Here is a 13,226-nt window from a genome sequence, read left to right as displayed (position 1 = left end):
AAACAACACATGTTTTGATTCAAGTCACGTGCCCAGCGCTCTGCATTCCCCTACATGGAGGTTTACACGGTGCCTGGCTGCACGGCTCGGTGATCAGCAGCTTAACACCAGTATGGGGGGGACGGAGTGGTCCCCACTGCTCAGTGGCCGTGCTGTGTGCAGGACGCTGCTGGTCTGGTGTGAATGGAGGGCAGTGGGCAGCAGCTTCCAGCCCTGAGCGCTCCAAGCTGGTGGTGCAGGCAGGGAGGAAGGCAAACCCCGTGCAGTGTTTGCTCTTCTCACTTTGCTTCAGCTTCACAAAGAAGTGGGTGGGCCAGCTTGAAAAAAACCCAAAAACCTGGGATGATTTGCAAAGCATATGCTTCCTTGGAGGAGAAACGGGCTCATCTGCACTCCAGAATGTGGTGTTTGTTTTCCCAGCGAGGCCACTGCCAATCCTGGTGGTTAACGTGTGCGGAGCAACGTTGTGCTGTGCAGAAGTGTGCGAATTTCCAGAAGGGAGTTAGGAAAACAAAGAACATATGTGTGCTGTGTGCTTGGCTTGGCGAAAAGCTGAACTCTGCTGTGCTCGAGAAGCCAAAAAGAGAGCAGAGGGCTGAGAGCAGCGCCTGTGCCTGTGTGGGGGTCTGCACCACGTCCACGTGCCCCCAGCAGCCTCCTGTTGGGTAATGGCACTGATTTGGCACCGTCTGCCCACACTGAAAATAGATAAAGGCTGTGAGATAAAGGACATAGGGAAATGTGCAACTAGAAGTTACTGTATCACCAGCTGCTGGGCTCTTTGTACAGGCTTCTAAAACCTGGTGATTATCCAGAGTTACGTGCCTGAGCAAACGAGGGAGCTGCCTGGGCAGCGGCGTGGCAGCGCAGCCCGTGCTGCACAAAGGCAGTGGCAGCTGCAGGAGGGGGAAATTAAACCCTCCGGCGTTCAGATGAAGCGCATTTGCTTCCAAATGACAGGATGTGAGAAGGGAGGGAAGGACGCGAGTTGTCATGGGATGTGACTGGGAATCGTGAATAAATGAGGCTGTGGAAACGTGTGTCCTTGCCCTGACTTCTTGGGATTGTCTCTGGGCACCGTTTCTGGGCACACAACTGCTCCACTTGGGGACATGGGGGCCCTGTGCCCACGCCTGCTTGTCTCTGGAACAGAGGTTGTCCCTAAAGCAAGTCAGGCTCCACAGGGCTGCGTAGCCCGATGCCAGCGATCCGCATCCCTTGAATTCCTGCTCTGCTGTGGGCCCCTCTCTTGTCGGCACTCATCCAGCACAGCAGCTGCGGTGGCTCTGCGGCACGGTGCTATCGGGGCTGTGCAGGGTTGATAACCCCTTCCTGCAGCTAGCTGCTCTCTGCACCATGTATGGCCACCGAGCCTCACTGTGTGCCCACAGCTGGCACCTGGCCCACCCGGCACTGAGGGTGTCCCCTGCTCTGTGCCCCCAGTGCATAACGTGGTGCCACCTCTTCGCTTCACCCCCAGGAGTGTCCCTACTGCTCCCCGAGAGAAACAGAGTGGAGAGGCTGCACTGCTGGCTGCATGGTGACCGCCTGGCAGCAACGGGACACAAGCAAACGGCGTGCTGTGGGGTTGGGGTCAGCGTCAGACCTACCTCTGCCCTCCCAGTCCCTCAGAGGAGCCGCATCCACAGAGCTGAGGCTGCAGCAGTGCTCAGGGTGCAGGATCCCCAGCGTCCCTGTGGAGGTGTGGGAGCAGGAGCCCTGTGCAGCTCCTCGCTGTGCTGTGCACCTCCCAGCTCTGTAAGGCACGGGGACAAGCTCAGCTGTCACAAGGACCCGGGGTTATTCATAGTACCTCCTTACTGCTGTAGGTGAGGGGGGGTTGGCAAATGCAGCCACCAGTGCCGGGGTCACTGGCCTCATCGTGAGAATGTAATTGCTATGCTAATGGGACAAATTAAAGCATGCTCTAGGTGAAGGACACAGTGTTGACCTTGATGGAGGGATTGCCGCCCTCACACTCACCCCATTCCATGTGGCACCACCCTGTGGCTGAGCTGACATCTGGGCCAGGAGTGGGGCCAGCACCCCTGGGGTTCTGTTCTGGCCCCGGTAGCACAGAGGCAGCTCACAGCTCCGCACAAAGCAATGCTCAGCTCACCACTCCCACCCTACTGGCACATCCTTTGCACCTGCTAGGTGTGAAGTGCTGGAGGGTCATGGCATCAGGCATCAGGGTGGGCATATGGTGATGGCATCAGGCAGTGGGTCTGGGTCTGGTGATGGCACCAAGCACTGGAGTTGGGGTATGGTGATGGCATCAGGCATCAGGGCTGGGTATGTTGATGGTGCCAGCTGATGGGGCTGAGTATGTTGTTGGCACCAAGCATTGGAATTGGGGTATGGTGATGATACCAGGCGTAGGAACTGGGGTATGGTGATGGTATCAGACATCACAACTGCGGTTTCCGGGGCTTTGTCACCCTCCCCATTCCTGCTGGTGATGGGCAGCCCTTCCCATGTCCCCATCACTGGGCACTGACTCTGCTCCTCCCTCTCACTTGCAGCCATGGAGGCGGTGCTGATCGTCCTGTGCTCCCTGCTGGTGTCGGCAGCTGCAGCGGATGGTGGGTACGGTGCTTCTGTGCACAGCAGCCTGCAGGGGCAATCCCCTCCCTGAGGCAGAGGGGGTGGAATTTTTCACCCTTCAATACGCTCACATTACATCCTTTGCTTATTTCCAGTGGGTGCCCAAGAGAAGGAGGAAGACCCCTTTAACTATGGTGAGCATTGCTGTGCATATGCGGTGAGGAGCAGAAGATGCTCCCCTTCCCTGAGCCCAGCAGAAGTGTGTCTCTCTCCTTTCCACAGATTACCAAAGCCTGCGGATTGGTGGGCTGGTGTTTGCCGTGGTCCTGTTCACTGTCGGCATCCTCCTCATACTCAGTGAGTTGGGGTGCAGTGCTCAGGGACTGGGCTGGGGCAGCCATCAGGAAAAGCCATGGCTTATCCCCACTTGGGTCACACTCATGGTATTTCTCTCCTCTTGCAGGCAGGAGGTGCAGGTGCAGTTTTCACCAGAAGCCCAGGTGAGTGAGGTGCTCTGCTGCACAGCCCTGGGTGGCAAAGCAGAAAGCAGCTGTGCATGCCACTGGGAGCACCTTCCTCTGTGTGCCTGCATGCTGCAGCCAGTGCCAGCTGCTCTCACTGTGCTCTTCTCCTTGCAGAGCTCCGGGGGATGAAGAGGCTCAGGGTGAGAACCTGATCACCTCGAATGGTAAGGCTGCCTTGTGCCGTGTGTGCTCTGGATAGGAGAATGCCCTTGCTTAGGCTCTGCAAAAGCAACCACTCTGCTCTTCTCTTTTCAGCAACGGGAGCGCAGAAAGCAGAGAACTGAACCAGAGCCATGCAGTGAGTCCCAGTGCGGGTGCTGGGGAGGAAGGAAGGGGGATCTGGGGCTGTGCACAAGGGCAGTTGTGGGGCCCCTACTCTGAGCAGCTCCGTGTCCTCCGCGCGGCGCTGCGGTTGGGGCATGGCACTGTGCAGTGCTGGCGAGCCCTGAGCTCTGCAAGCCCTGGGCAGCGCAGCAGGAAAGGGAAGCATCTGTCCGGATTTTCCCCTGGGTTGCACTTCCTTTCCTTCTGTTCCTCCACTGCAAAGTGGTTTTATTTTTAAGGCTTCTAGAGAGCTGAGCGTGAATCCCTTGGGGCACGTCACCTCCTGCCTGCCCACAGACCCTGCAGTCAGAGCTCCTCTGAGCTCCTGGGCTGTGGACTGCTTTCATAGAGAGTCACTGTGATGGTAGGAGGTGTTCTGTCCCCACTCAGGGCAGAGCTGCAGCATGCTGCCCAGCTGACCCCCGCTGTCCTCCCCATGCAGACCCAGAGACCTGAGGACAGATGCTCGGACCGCAGGTGCCAGCGGCCTGCCAGGAAGCTGAACCGCGGCAACAGGTCCCTTGGAGGAGATGCAAAGCTGCTGTGTCTGTGTTACCCTCTGTACTTCAACACCGGTTCTCTATTCACTAACCTGACTTAACTCCACTCACTGTCCTCTCTGCCTCCAGTGCTGTGTATGTTAATGTAAGGTGACCATTACCTCTAGGGCTAGTTGTTGCTGATGTTGTAATAGTGACTCTCTCCTCGCCTTCCTCGTGCTGTGAGTGTGATGTGGGCTGGGCATGGCGGACCCCTGGCTTGCCATGGGTCCTGTGGGGCCCGGGGAGGGGGTGAGCGGCATCGTGGATGTTTGTGAAGCACCGTGTGCCTCCATGGTGCTGCATCAATTCCCCTGCTCCCTCCCAGCCCTGGCAATGGAAGCTGCAGGGCACGGACAGCCCTGGCTGTGGTGCATGCAGCTTACTGCAGCCTGGGCACCGTGGCCCTTAGGAAATTGCTGAGTGCCTACATATGGATGTACATGGTGGGACTGGGACCAAGCACACGTGGCTCCCCCCAGCTGGCTTGCTGGCACAGACCAGCAGCATTCTGGGGGCTTTTCCATCTGTTCCGGGACTGCAGCCGGCCATAGAGTGGCCAGGAGAGAAAGGGAGCACAGCACTCATTGCCTGTTCAGCAATAATCCCCCCGGGCCCCGAAACCCAGGGCTGGGCTGTGCCGGGTGCCCCACAGTGCTGGGCTCAGGGCTGCAGGGACCCCCCTGGCACAGCCCCCATCTCCTCCGCTCAGCGCTCCCCAATTCCATCCCAGCGCGCCGTGCTGCATTAAACGGGACAAAGTGCAGAGAGGGCTGTGAAATCCCGTGTCACTGTGAACGAGGACGGCTGTGCAGTGGTGACCCCACCAGCTGGCACCAACCGCTCCTCACCGACGCTCCGTGTGCTGCTGGGGTGGAGCTGAATGGAACACACGCTGAGCTCAGCCCCTGTCCTTGTCACCTCCAGTGGGAAGGGGCAGGGATATTTCCTCCCAGTGCCCAACCTGTGTCCGTGTCCCCCAGTGGCTGTGTGTTGTCACCCCTCATGCTCGCAGCCCCAGGACTCAGTAGCAGCAGGGAGCGATGCTCAGAGCTCTGCACGCCCACTGGCACTGTGGGCTCAGGTCACCCCCCGTGTGCAGGAGCCCTGAGCTCCTGGTGACTTCTCCAAATCCATGCAAAGCCTCACTTGGAACCTGCAGCTTTGCTGGCGTGGGAGCAAAACTCTCTGCATCCTGGAGGCTGTGAGAGGGGTCCTGTGTACTGTGTCCCTCCCTCCTGGCTGTCACCGCTCCATCCGTCCCTGGGCACAGCCCCCCGTGCCCTGCAGCCCAAAGCGTTGCTGTGTGCGTGTCCCGGTGTCGGTGTTGGAGTGCCCGTGGTGTCTGTGGCGTTCCGTTGGTGTTAACACTAAACAAAGAAAACCCCGTGGTTGTGTAGAAACAGCCAGACCTTGACTGTTGTAAAATAAACAGAGCTATTGTGTTTCCTTTTAAATAGGCGAGCGTGCTGCTGTGGGGAAGGACTGGTGTGTTCTGTGCTGTGATCTGAGGGGGAAAGGAATAAAACAGTGTTTCTACCAGTGTCTGGCTGCGTAGTGTACAGAGGTTGGGGGCAAGCGTGGAGCAAAGCAAGCCCTTCCCACACTATGCCCTGTGCTGGGCAGTGAGGCAGGCAGCCTGGCTCCCTGGGGGAGGTGGCAGCGGCCCCCCGGGCAGCACAGACAGGGCTTTGTGTTGGCAGTGGGCAGGCTCTGAGCTTGCTCCGTGCCGCGCTCTTTTCTGCAGCCAGCAGCAGTTTCAACAATAGCCAGAGTCAATAGCTGCATGAACAGTGAGCCCAGCAGCACGGGCACAAGGCCCCTTTGTCCCCTGGCTTTTGGGCCACATCCCTTCTGAGCCACTGGTGCATTGAGAGGGGGGTGCTGAGCGACGCTGGGCTTCATGGCTCCTTGGATGCCTGTTATGGCTCTGTGTGCACCTCCTGGGATGAGTTGGAGCTGAGCCCTGGGTATGTCCAGGAGGTTGCTCTGTTGGGCCAGCTCTTCTCAGCTCCCCCAGCGCTTAGCAGCTCAGGCTCCCACTTGCTGATGGTGAGATTAGGACTAACTGGATGGAGCAGTCTGCTTGGCAGCCAGCCTCACCACCAAGATGGCACAGCATGGGGGGTGCAGCATCCTGGCACCAGCAATGCCACGCTGATGTGCAGCGGGTGCCTTGGGACGGTTTGGTGATGGCTGGGGGCACAGATCGGGCTGCTGCAGTGACCTGGCACTGCTGTCATCCTTCTCTTGCTCCCACCCAGCATCCGAGCCCTCCTCCCATCTGAGACAGGGGCACTCTGCCCAGGCCCTTCCCTTCCTCCCAAAGGCAGTCAGGAGCCCTGGGCCTCCCCTCGTGACCGCGATAAACATTACACCGAGGCCGTTAATGTTTAATGAGGTTTGCCTCCCAATTACCATGCTTTCCCCTGGGTGCCCACTCCCAGTGCCAGACGCCCGTTGGACGGCACGCCGACACGATGGGGGACGGTAAGGGAGCTGCGGGCAGCGGGGAACAAACAGGGACACAGGACCCTCCTGTCATCAGGGTGGGGGCAGCTCTCACTGGGGGAGATGCAGGGATGGGTCCTCAAAGCCCCACAGCCTGCTGGGGCACTGGCACCGGACAGCATTTCTGCAGTCAAAGTTCTCCTTGCCGAGGGACGTGCCATCAGGTGAGGTGGTTCGCACAGTGGCACAGCCACGATGACAGTGCCAGCCCATGGGCTGCTCGGTGCTCCGGGTCTCTGTGTGCAGCTTCACCTGAAGCTCAAGTCTCGTGCATCTGCAAACGCATCCTGTGAGCACACGGTGAGTTGGGGTGAAAAACAGGAGTTTGGAAATCCTTTACTGGATCGGGAGGAAATCAGAGCACTCTCTCTTGCAGCTCTCAGCTTTCCCACCTCACCTCCCCGCCCAGGCACCCACTATGAGCCCAGCTCTCAGGCTCAGGCTCCCACTTCGTTTTCTCTTTTCCAGAGCAAGCACCCGAGCAGGGCCTGGATAGGTTCACCTACGGTAAGTGGGTGCCCATGATGTGTGGGGCTGTGAATGGGGGGGCTGGCAGCCCACTCCCACACACCCAGGCTGATGCTGCAGCTCCCATCCTTCCCCACAGACTATGAGACCATCCGCAACGGGGGGCTGATCTTCGCCGTCGTGGCTTTTGTGGTCGGGCTCCTCATCATCCTCAGTAAGTGCTGCCCTGCACGGGGCTCCTCTCTGCTCCCGGGGTGTCAGCCCTGCTGCCAGGGTGGGCATCGCCTGCAGCAGCCTGAGAAATTTCCACCCAGGCCAACTCCCAGCACAAAGTGAGTTGGGAAGGAGACGGTGTAAATATTTAGCGTTTCCCTGCCAGCGTCAAAGGCTTCGGAGGGAAGGTCAGTCATTAAAAATAGCAGAGAAAAAGTCTGACATTTCCCTAGGGAGAAAGCAGCATTCCCACAGCCCTCAGCAGCTCCCAGGGACGCGGTGCCAAGCGTGCAGGGCTCCCTGCAAAGCTGCTCTTACGACGACATTCCCAAGTGCTTTAGGGAGAAAGATAAACAAAGCTCCTGCATCCCTAAGAGCAGCCTGGGGAGGCAGGTGGGCACCCAGGAGAGCACTCAGGCACTGCTGGGCAGCAACGGGAGCTCAGAGCAAGGACAGCCCTGCAGCCTTCATTAGGGCAGGGAGATGGGGAGGGGGCTGTGGGCACAAGAAGCCTCAGCTGCTCCTCTCACCCCCAGGCCGGCGGTTCCACTGCGGAGGGAAGAAGAAGAGGAGGTGGGTATGGCTCGGGTTTAAGGCAGCCCCCATCTCTCCTGCTGGCTGCAAAGACAGGGACCGGCTTGTCCTCCCTCCCCTCTCCCTGATGCTGCCCAGGGTAATGCGTCTCCCCTCACTTTTCCATCCACAGACAAGGGAATGAGGAGGACCTGTAGCTGCAGGTAGGCTGCAGGAGGAGGCACCTGGGACTGCGTGGCTCAGGGCAGTGCTGAGAGCCACACGGGCACCTGCTTTGGGGGGAGCAGTGAGGGGCGAACTGTGACCCCCCCATTCCATCCAGTTCCAGAGTTGCTGTGGGAGGAGAGCTTCATCCATAGCTGTGAAGTCCTTGCCAAGGACCACCTCTTGCCCCGCTCCAGTGCATCCATTCATTATCCTGCTCACCCTGGGCAAGGCTGGGATGCTAATTGCCCTCGTGCTTTTCCCTCTGGTAGATCCACTGAGTGTTTCTTAGCTAATAAAGTTCCAGCTGAGAGAGGTTAAACTTTGTGCCCGAGACATTCTGAATTGCCCACTCTCCTGGCCCAGCACCAATGAATTTCTGCCCTGCAGGCATCTTCCAACACAGACCCAGCATGGCCCAGTGGCACAGAGTAACCCCATCTGCATTGGGTCCCACAGAGGGAAGGATGTCCCCAGGCCCAGACACCCCAGTGCCTTCCTGCCCAGCATGAGGGCTGTCTGCGGGGCCCAAATTTTCAGCACGTGCCCTTCCCGTGGGATGCACTGCCTGTGTTTTGTGGCCGGTGCCATGCACACACGGGCAGTGCTGCTGGGGAGGGGCTGTCAGTGCACTCGCTTATCTCGGACCGCTTGCTCCAAACATCCTTCCTGCGCACGGACAGGAAACGATTTGTGCATCCGTTTCACATCTTTGGATGCAAACCAAAAAATCCCTTTCCTGCAATTGGTGAGCGAGGCGTGCAGCTGGCTGTGTCTGTGCTGGACCAAGGCAGACACCTAGCGACCGCCGTGCAGCGTGCTGCTGCTGAGCCGTGCCCTACTGCTCTGACCCTGGGCTGCATGCAGCCCCGCAGTGCTGCCTCTGTTCTTCTGCCTCTGAGGGCTTTGCAGCTGGGGGTGACGGAACAAGCCTTGAGCCAAGGCAGAAAATAGAAGTTGCACAGAAAGGGGAATAGAGGGAGCAATCCCAGCAGCAGCAGTTCGGGCAGTGAGCACCGGGTTTGGACTCAAAGCTCTTTGTGGGTTTAAGCCCTCATTGCTCTGTATTCTGGAAACTCAAACTCCCCCCCTCCCCATGATGTTGGCAGAGGAGAAACTGCCTCACCTGCTTTGTTTGGGCTTAAATCGAGGTCAGACATTGACAGTAAAATAGGATTAGCAGGGGGAAGGTTATTAGACAAAATCCGCGCAATTTGTATAATCTGAGGTGCTTATTTAACACAGTAAGGAGATTATTTGGAAATATAATTTTGTTTTGACACTGACCCACTAATAAAGGCTCGGTGCAGCTTTGCACGGTTCAAGCAGAAGCCTTCAGAGGGAAGCAGCTCCCGTGCAGCAGCACAGACGAGCCAAAGGCTTTGCTTGCAGCCCCGGCCTCTCTCCCTGCTGCAGCTCCCAAACCCCACAGCCTGGGGGTGTGGTGTGGTTGTGTCCTCCCGCAGAAGGAGCCAAGGGCACAGCAGCCAGGAGAGCAGCTGGCACGAGGAAGGACCCTCAGTTGTGCCACGTGCCCTCCAGGCTCCCATTTCCCTGTGTTGGCTGAGCCATGGCTCATGGGCAGCCATGCCCTTCAGGGCACACATCCCCCAGCATCAGCCCCGAGAGAGAGACCCTCGCACACCCACCCCAAGAGGCACAGTGGGAGCAGATTAATGGGAGCAAAAAGCCGTGTTTGCTCCCCTCACGGGGGGATCTGTGTCTCGGCACCAGATGGCATTAATAGCATTATTCTGCACAGCTTGCAGACACACACGTGTGCACGTATGCTCACACAGCCCTTCGCACGCCCGGCTGGAGTTCAGGGACTCTGCCACGGGTTGGGGACACCAAAAAGCCACAACGTTCAGCCGGGTTGCCCTGCTCCTATGGCTACCCAGCAAAAGGCTCCTGCCCCACTCTGCTCACCCCACTGGGGGAGCCCACAGGAACAGCCCAAGGCACGGCCAGGAGCTGCTGGCCTTGGTGAGCAGGCGCTCGCCTTCTGCCCTGAACCAGGCAATCTTGGGGGATTTCTCTCACACCGCGCCTTGAGCCATTAATCTGCTCAGAGTAAATCTTTTCTGTGACACAAAGGGGATTGGGTAAATAATACAGTGGGCAACTGGAGCTTCCTTTTCCTCTGGGAAGCATCTAGTTCAGAGCAGCTTGGCACCATTCACCACTTGCTTTGCCAGGCACAGGGAGAGGCGCTCTGATGGGCCGTGGCTCAGACAGTTTTGGTGCTTAACGCACTGTAAATGTGAGAGGTGAGGCACTGGGGCAGCAGCCAGGGAAGCGGGGTGCTCGTCATGCCCAGCCTATCAGTGCTGCTCTGCCATCGCCGCGGTACCGGGGATGCATTTGGCCCGGGAGGGAACGCGAATGCAAAATGTCTCCTCATTAGCTAAAACAGGAGAGCAGCAAATGGTGACTAATGGAGCCAAGGAGGAACACTTGACGATGTGGAGAGACGGGGCCGGGCTGGCGGGGTGCCAGCCACACGCCTCGCTCTGCCTTTGTTCTGCTCCCGAAAAGGCAGCGCATCCATCAACAGCAGCGGATCTGCCAGAGCAGCAGCGGCTCCACGGCCTGAAATGATCCTCCCAAGTGAAACAAATCACGTTTCAGCTCTCGCCTCCCTGTGGGGCACGCTCCAGAGCAGGGCTTATTAGGGTGTATCACTCATACCGGGGCAGCTGCCCAGCCCAGAGCCCGCACGGCACAGGTTCTGAGCCGCACAGCGGGCAGCCAGGAGAGATGGGCTGCGCTTTCCGGGCGGGTTTGGCGGTGAGACGGAGCTGGGAAGCGAAGAGCGGTCCTCGCGACCCCGCTCGGAGCTGATCGGGCCCTGCTGCCTCCCGGCCGGGCCCGCCGCTCCGCACAGCGGCACTAGGGGGAGGCAGAAGCCGCGCTTCGTGCGGCACAGCCGGCTCCGAGCATCCTTCGGAAGGCATGGAGCTGTCGGAGCGCGCTGCCCCGCTGCTCTCGGTCTGATCGAGGTGTTACCAACCTCTACACGCGGCTGCAAGCCGCCGGCATTGGCCCTCCCGCTGCCCGTCTGCTCGATCCATCGGGGAAACTGAGGCACGGAGCGGGGTGGGAACTTTGCTCCCTGACGCAGTGCAGCACCGAGCCTCCCTGGGGGCCCATGGCCTGCAGCCCCCTCCCCATATTGAGAAGACTCGTAGGGCTGTGCCCGTCCCTTTAACACCCAGCTGCATGCAGTTAGCTCAGGTGCAGATGCAGCCCATCCTGCAATTTAGTCCCAAGGGCACTCAGCTCTAAGAATTCTGTGGTGATGTTGGGGATCTCTAGGAAGGACAGAGGCAGTGCATGGGGGCACTCAGGAGTGACAGGCTGGGGTCACAGTGGGCTGCCTCCCTGGATGCAGGGGTGCTGTGGGGTTAAGCCTCTCACTGCATCGGAAGCATCCTGTGGAAATCCTGTAAGTAGCCCTGCTGTTTTAATGAGTGCTTCCTCTATGGGATTTGTCTGGGAGAGCGGCTGGGTGATGTGGGGTGAGAGGGCTGTGAGCTGGCTGTTTCCTCGAGAGAGGTCCTCTAATGTGGCTGTAGCTGTGAGGCTGATGCAAGGCTGCTTTCCTCAGTGCTCCTCTGTGTCTACATGCAGGCTGTGTGTTTGGCAAAGCACCCAGAGGAATAATGGGATGCATGAGCTCAGGGGTATCCAGGAGCTGAGTATAAATGCTGTCCAACCCCAGAGCAAAAAGTTGCAGCTACATAAGGCTGCTTTGGACAAAACAGTTCCTTCACCAGGATACAAGTGTGCCATCCCTTCTGTGTGTGTTCCGTGCTGAAGTGGAGAGGGGCTGTATGAGGTGTGCGATGCTCACAGCCTGTTGGGGGGGTGACTCTTAGTAGGGTAACAGCTTTCTGGGCTGAGAGCTGACAAAAGGGGACACACCAGTACTTCTGTGAGTGCTCACGTGTGGGGGCCGTGGGAGGTCTCTTTCCCTGAGCGCGGGGGCAAAGCCCAGGGGTGGGCTGTCAGTCAGTGCCCTGTGCTCCCTCCTTCACTGCAGGGGGCAGGAGCTGCACCTGGGACCAGCAGCGTGCTGATAGCAGGAGGAAGGTTCCCATCAGCGGGCTCTGCTCAGCTGCTGGGGAAAGAAGGGGCAGATATGGCTGGCACTCCCCAGGGCCTGGGACTTGCTTGTGGCTTTGGGTATGGGCCTGAATCCCAATTTCCCTGCTGGATGTCAGCGAACATCTGTACATGGGTGGAACAGGAGATGGAAATACACCTCAGTCCCTGGGCAATGCGTGGGTGCAGGGTGGGCGTCAGCCAGCGCTTTGGGGTGCGGGGAGGGCTGCATGTGGGGACACCCACACATGGTGACAGAGTGCTGTGTGTGGGGGGGTGATGGATCCTAGCAGCACTAAGGGTGATAAAGCACTGCCTCAGGGAGGAGGAGGAAGGGCTGTGGTGTCAGCATGCTGCAGGGGGCACCTCGGGGGTAGAGGTGTCTGACTTTCTCAAAGCCCTCCCACGAAGGAAGGGACTGCAATGAGCTGGAGCAGATTGAAAATGGCCAAGGAGCTGCATTTCTAATTGTTTTTACTGGGAGATGTGTTTTCTTCTAAATCTAAACAGTTTTTTTTCTTTAAAGAAGACAGTGCATATTTTTCTCTATTCATTGTTGCTTCAGTCTTTCTGTTTATTTCTCAACAAATTGAGGTTGAAAAGGTTGCTTTGGAAAGCAAAGAGAAACCTCTGTGATCACTCCAAGAAAAGACATCCTGAACACCTCTAATGGTCCAGTCAAATTGCCTTTGGTGTTAGTCAATCAATTAAGCCTTGGATTAAATACACCCCAAAATACAGCACGGCCTGGTAGGTATGTGCTGGCTGGAGGGATGCTGGTGCAGTGAGGTCTACTAGGCCCTATTTGATGGGATCACTGAGTGCTGGTTCTGTTTGTCTTGTAAATCCGATTTTGTCCCTGGGCTGCTAAGGGGTTTCCAGGAGGAGGAGCGCTGCCAGCTGTGAGTTTCAGGTGTGCGCAGCACGCTGCCTTGAGGAGCAGCTCTGCGGCCGGGACACGGCTCACCCCAGGGGAAACCCTTCTGTACGAAGGTGAAGTTGAGGTTTGCAGATGACGGAGCCGTGCTCAGCTTTACGGAGCGTGACGGGCACGGCCCGACTGTTACTTAACCCGATCGCGCACAACCCCGCGCTGCGGGGCGGTTGCGCGCTCGCCCAGGTGTGAGCGCAGCGCCGGGCTCGGTGCGTGCCAGCAGCCGGGGTGGGCAGAGGAAAGGCGCCCGTGAGCACACACCCCCCGCTTGCATAAGGGCTGGGTGTCACCAGCCGCCCTCCCAAAACGCGGCCCGGCCCG

The 13,226-nt window shown here is 58.4% G+C and overlaps 2 protein-coding genes across 3 annotated transcripts in view; both read left to right on the top strand.

The window, feature by feature from the left end:
* The window catches only part of FXYD6 (FXYD domain containing ion transport regulator 6), a 6,594-nt gene extending 1,121 nt beyond the window's left edge, over positions 1–5,473 (top strand). The window contains exons 2-8 of one of the 2 annotated variants that reach the window (XM_019622900.2): positions 2,526–2,585; positions 2,703–2,741; positions 2,830–2,904; positions 3,011–3,047; positions 3,186–3,235; positions 3,327–3,369; positions 3,811–5,473. In XM_019622900.2, coding sequence (XP_019478445.1) covers positions 2,528–2,585; positions 2,703–2,741; positions 2,830–2,904; positions 3,011–3,047; positions 3,186–3,235; positions 3,327–3,355 — 288 coding nt within the window. In that variant the 5' untranslated portion in view covers positions 2,526–2,527 and the 3' untranslated portion in view covers positions 3,356–3,369; positions 3,811–5,473. The remainder of the gene's footprint in view (positions 1–2,525; positions 2,586–2,702; positions 2,742–2,829; positions 2,905–3,010; positions 3,048–3,185; positions 3,236–3,326; positions 3,370–3,810) is intronic. The other variant, XM_010723740.3, reaches the window with a different exon arrangement.
* An 867-nt stretch (positions 5,474–6,340) lies between these two features.
* On the top strand, positions 6,341–8,186 carry FXYD2 (FXYD domain containing ion transport regulator 2). The gene is made up of 6 exons (XM_010723741.3): positions 6,341–6,424; positions 6,914–6,952; positions 7,053–7,127; positions 7,663–7,699; positions 7,833–7,863; positions 7,983–8,186. Exons 1-5 carry the CDS (start codon positions 6,415–6,417, stop codon positions 7,855–7,857), a joined length of 186 nt encoding a protein of 61 aa, XP_010722043.1. The 5' UTR covers positions 6,341–6,414; the 3' UTR covers positions 7,858–7,863; positions 7,983–8,186.
* Positions 8,187–13,226: the final 5,040 nt, after the last annotated feature.

This window comes from Meleagris gallopavo, chromosome 26 (assembly GCF_000146605.3).
Source record: "Meleagris gallopavo isolate NT-WF06-2002-E0010 breed Aviagen turkey brand Nicholas breeding stock chromosome 26, Turkey_5.1, whole genome shotgun sequence".
In the NCBI taxonomy this organism is placed as follows: domain Eukaryota; kingdom Metazoa; phylum Chordata; class Aves; order Galliformes; family Phasianidae; genus Meleagris; species Meleagris gallopavo.
This window is presented reverse-complemented; position numbering and strand designations above follow the sequence as displayed.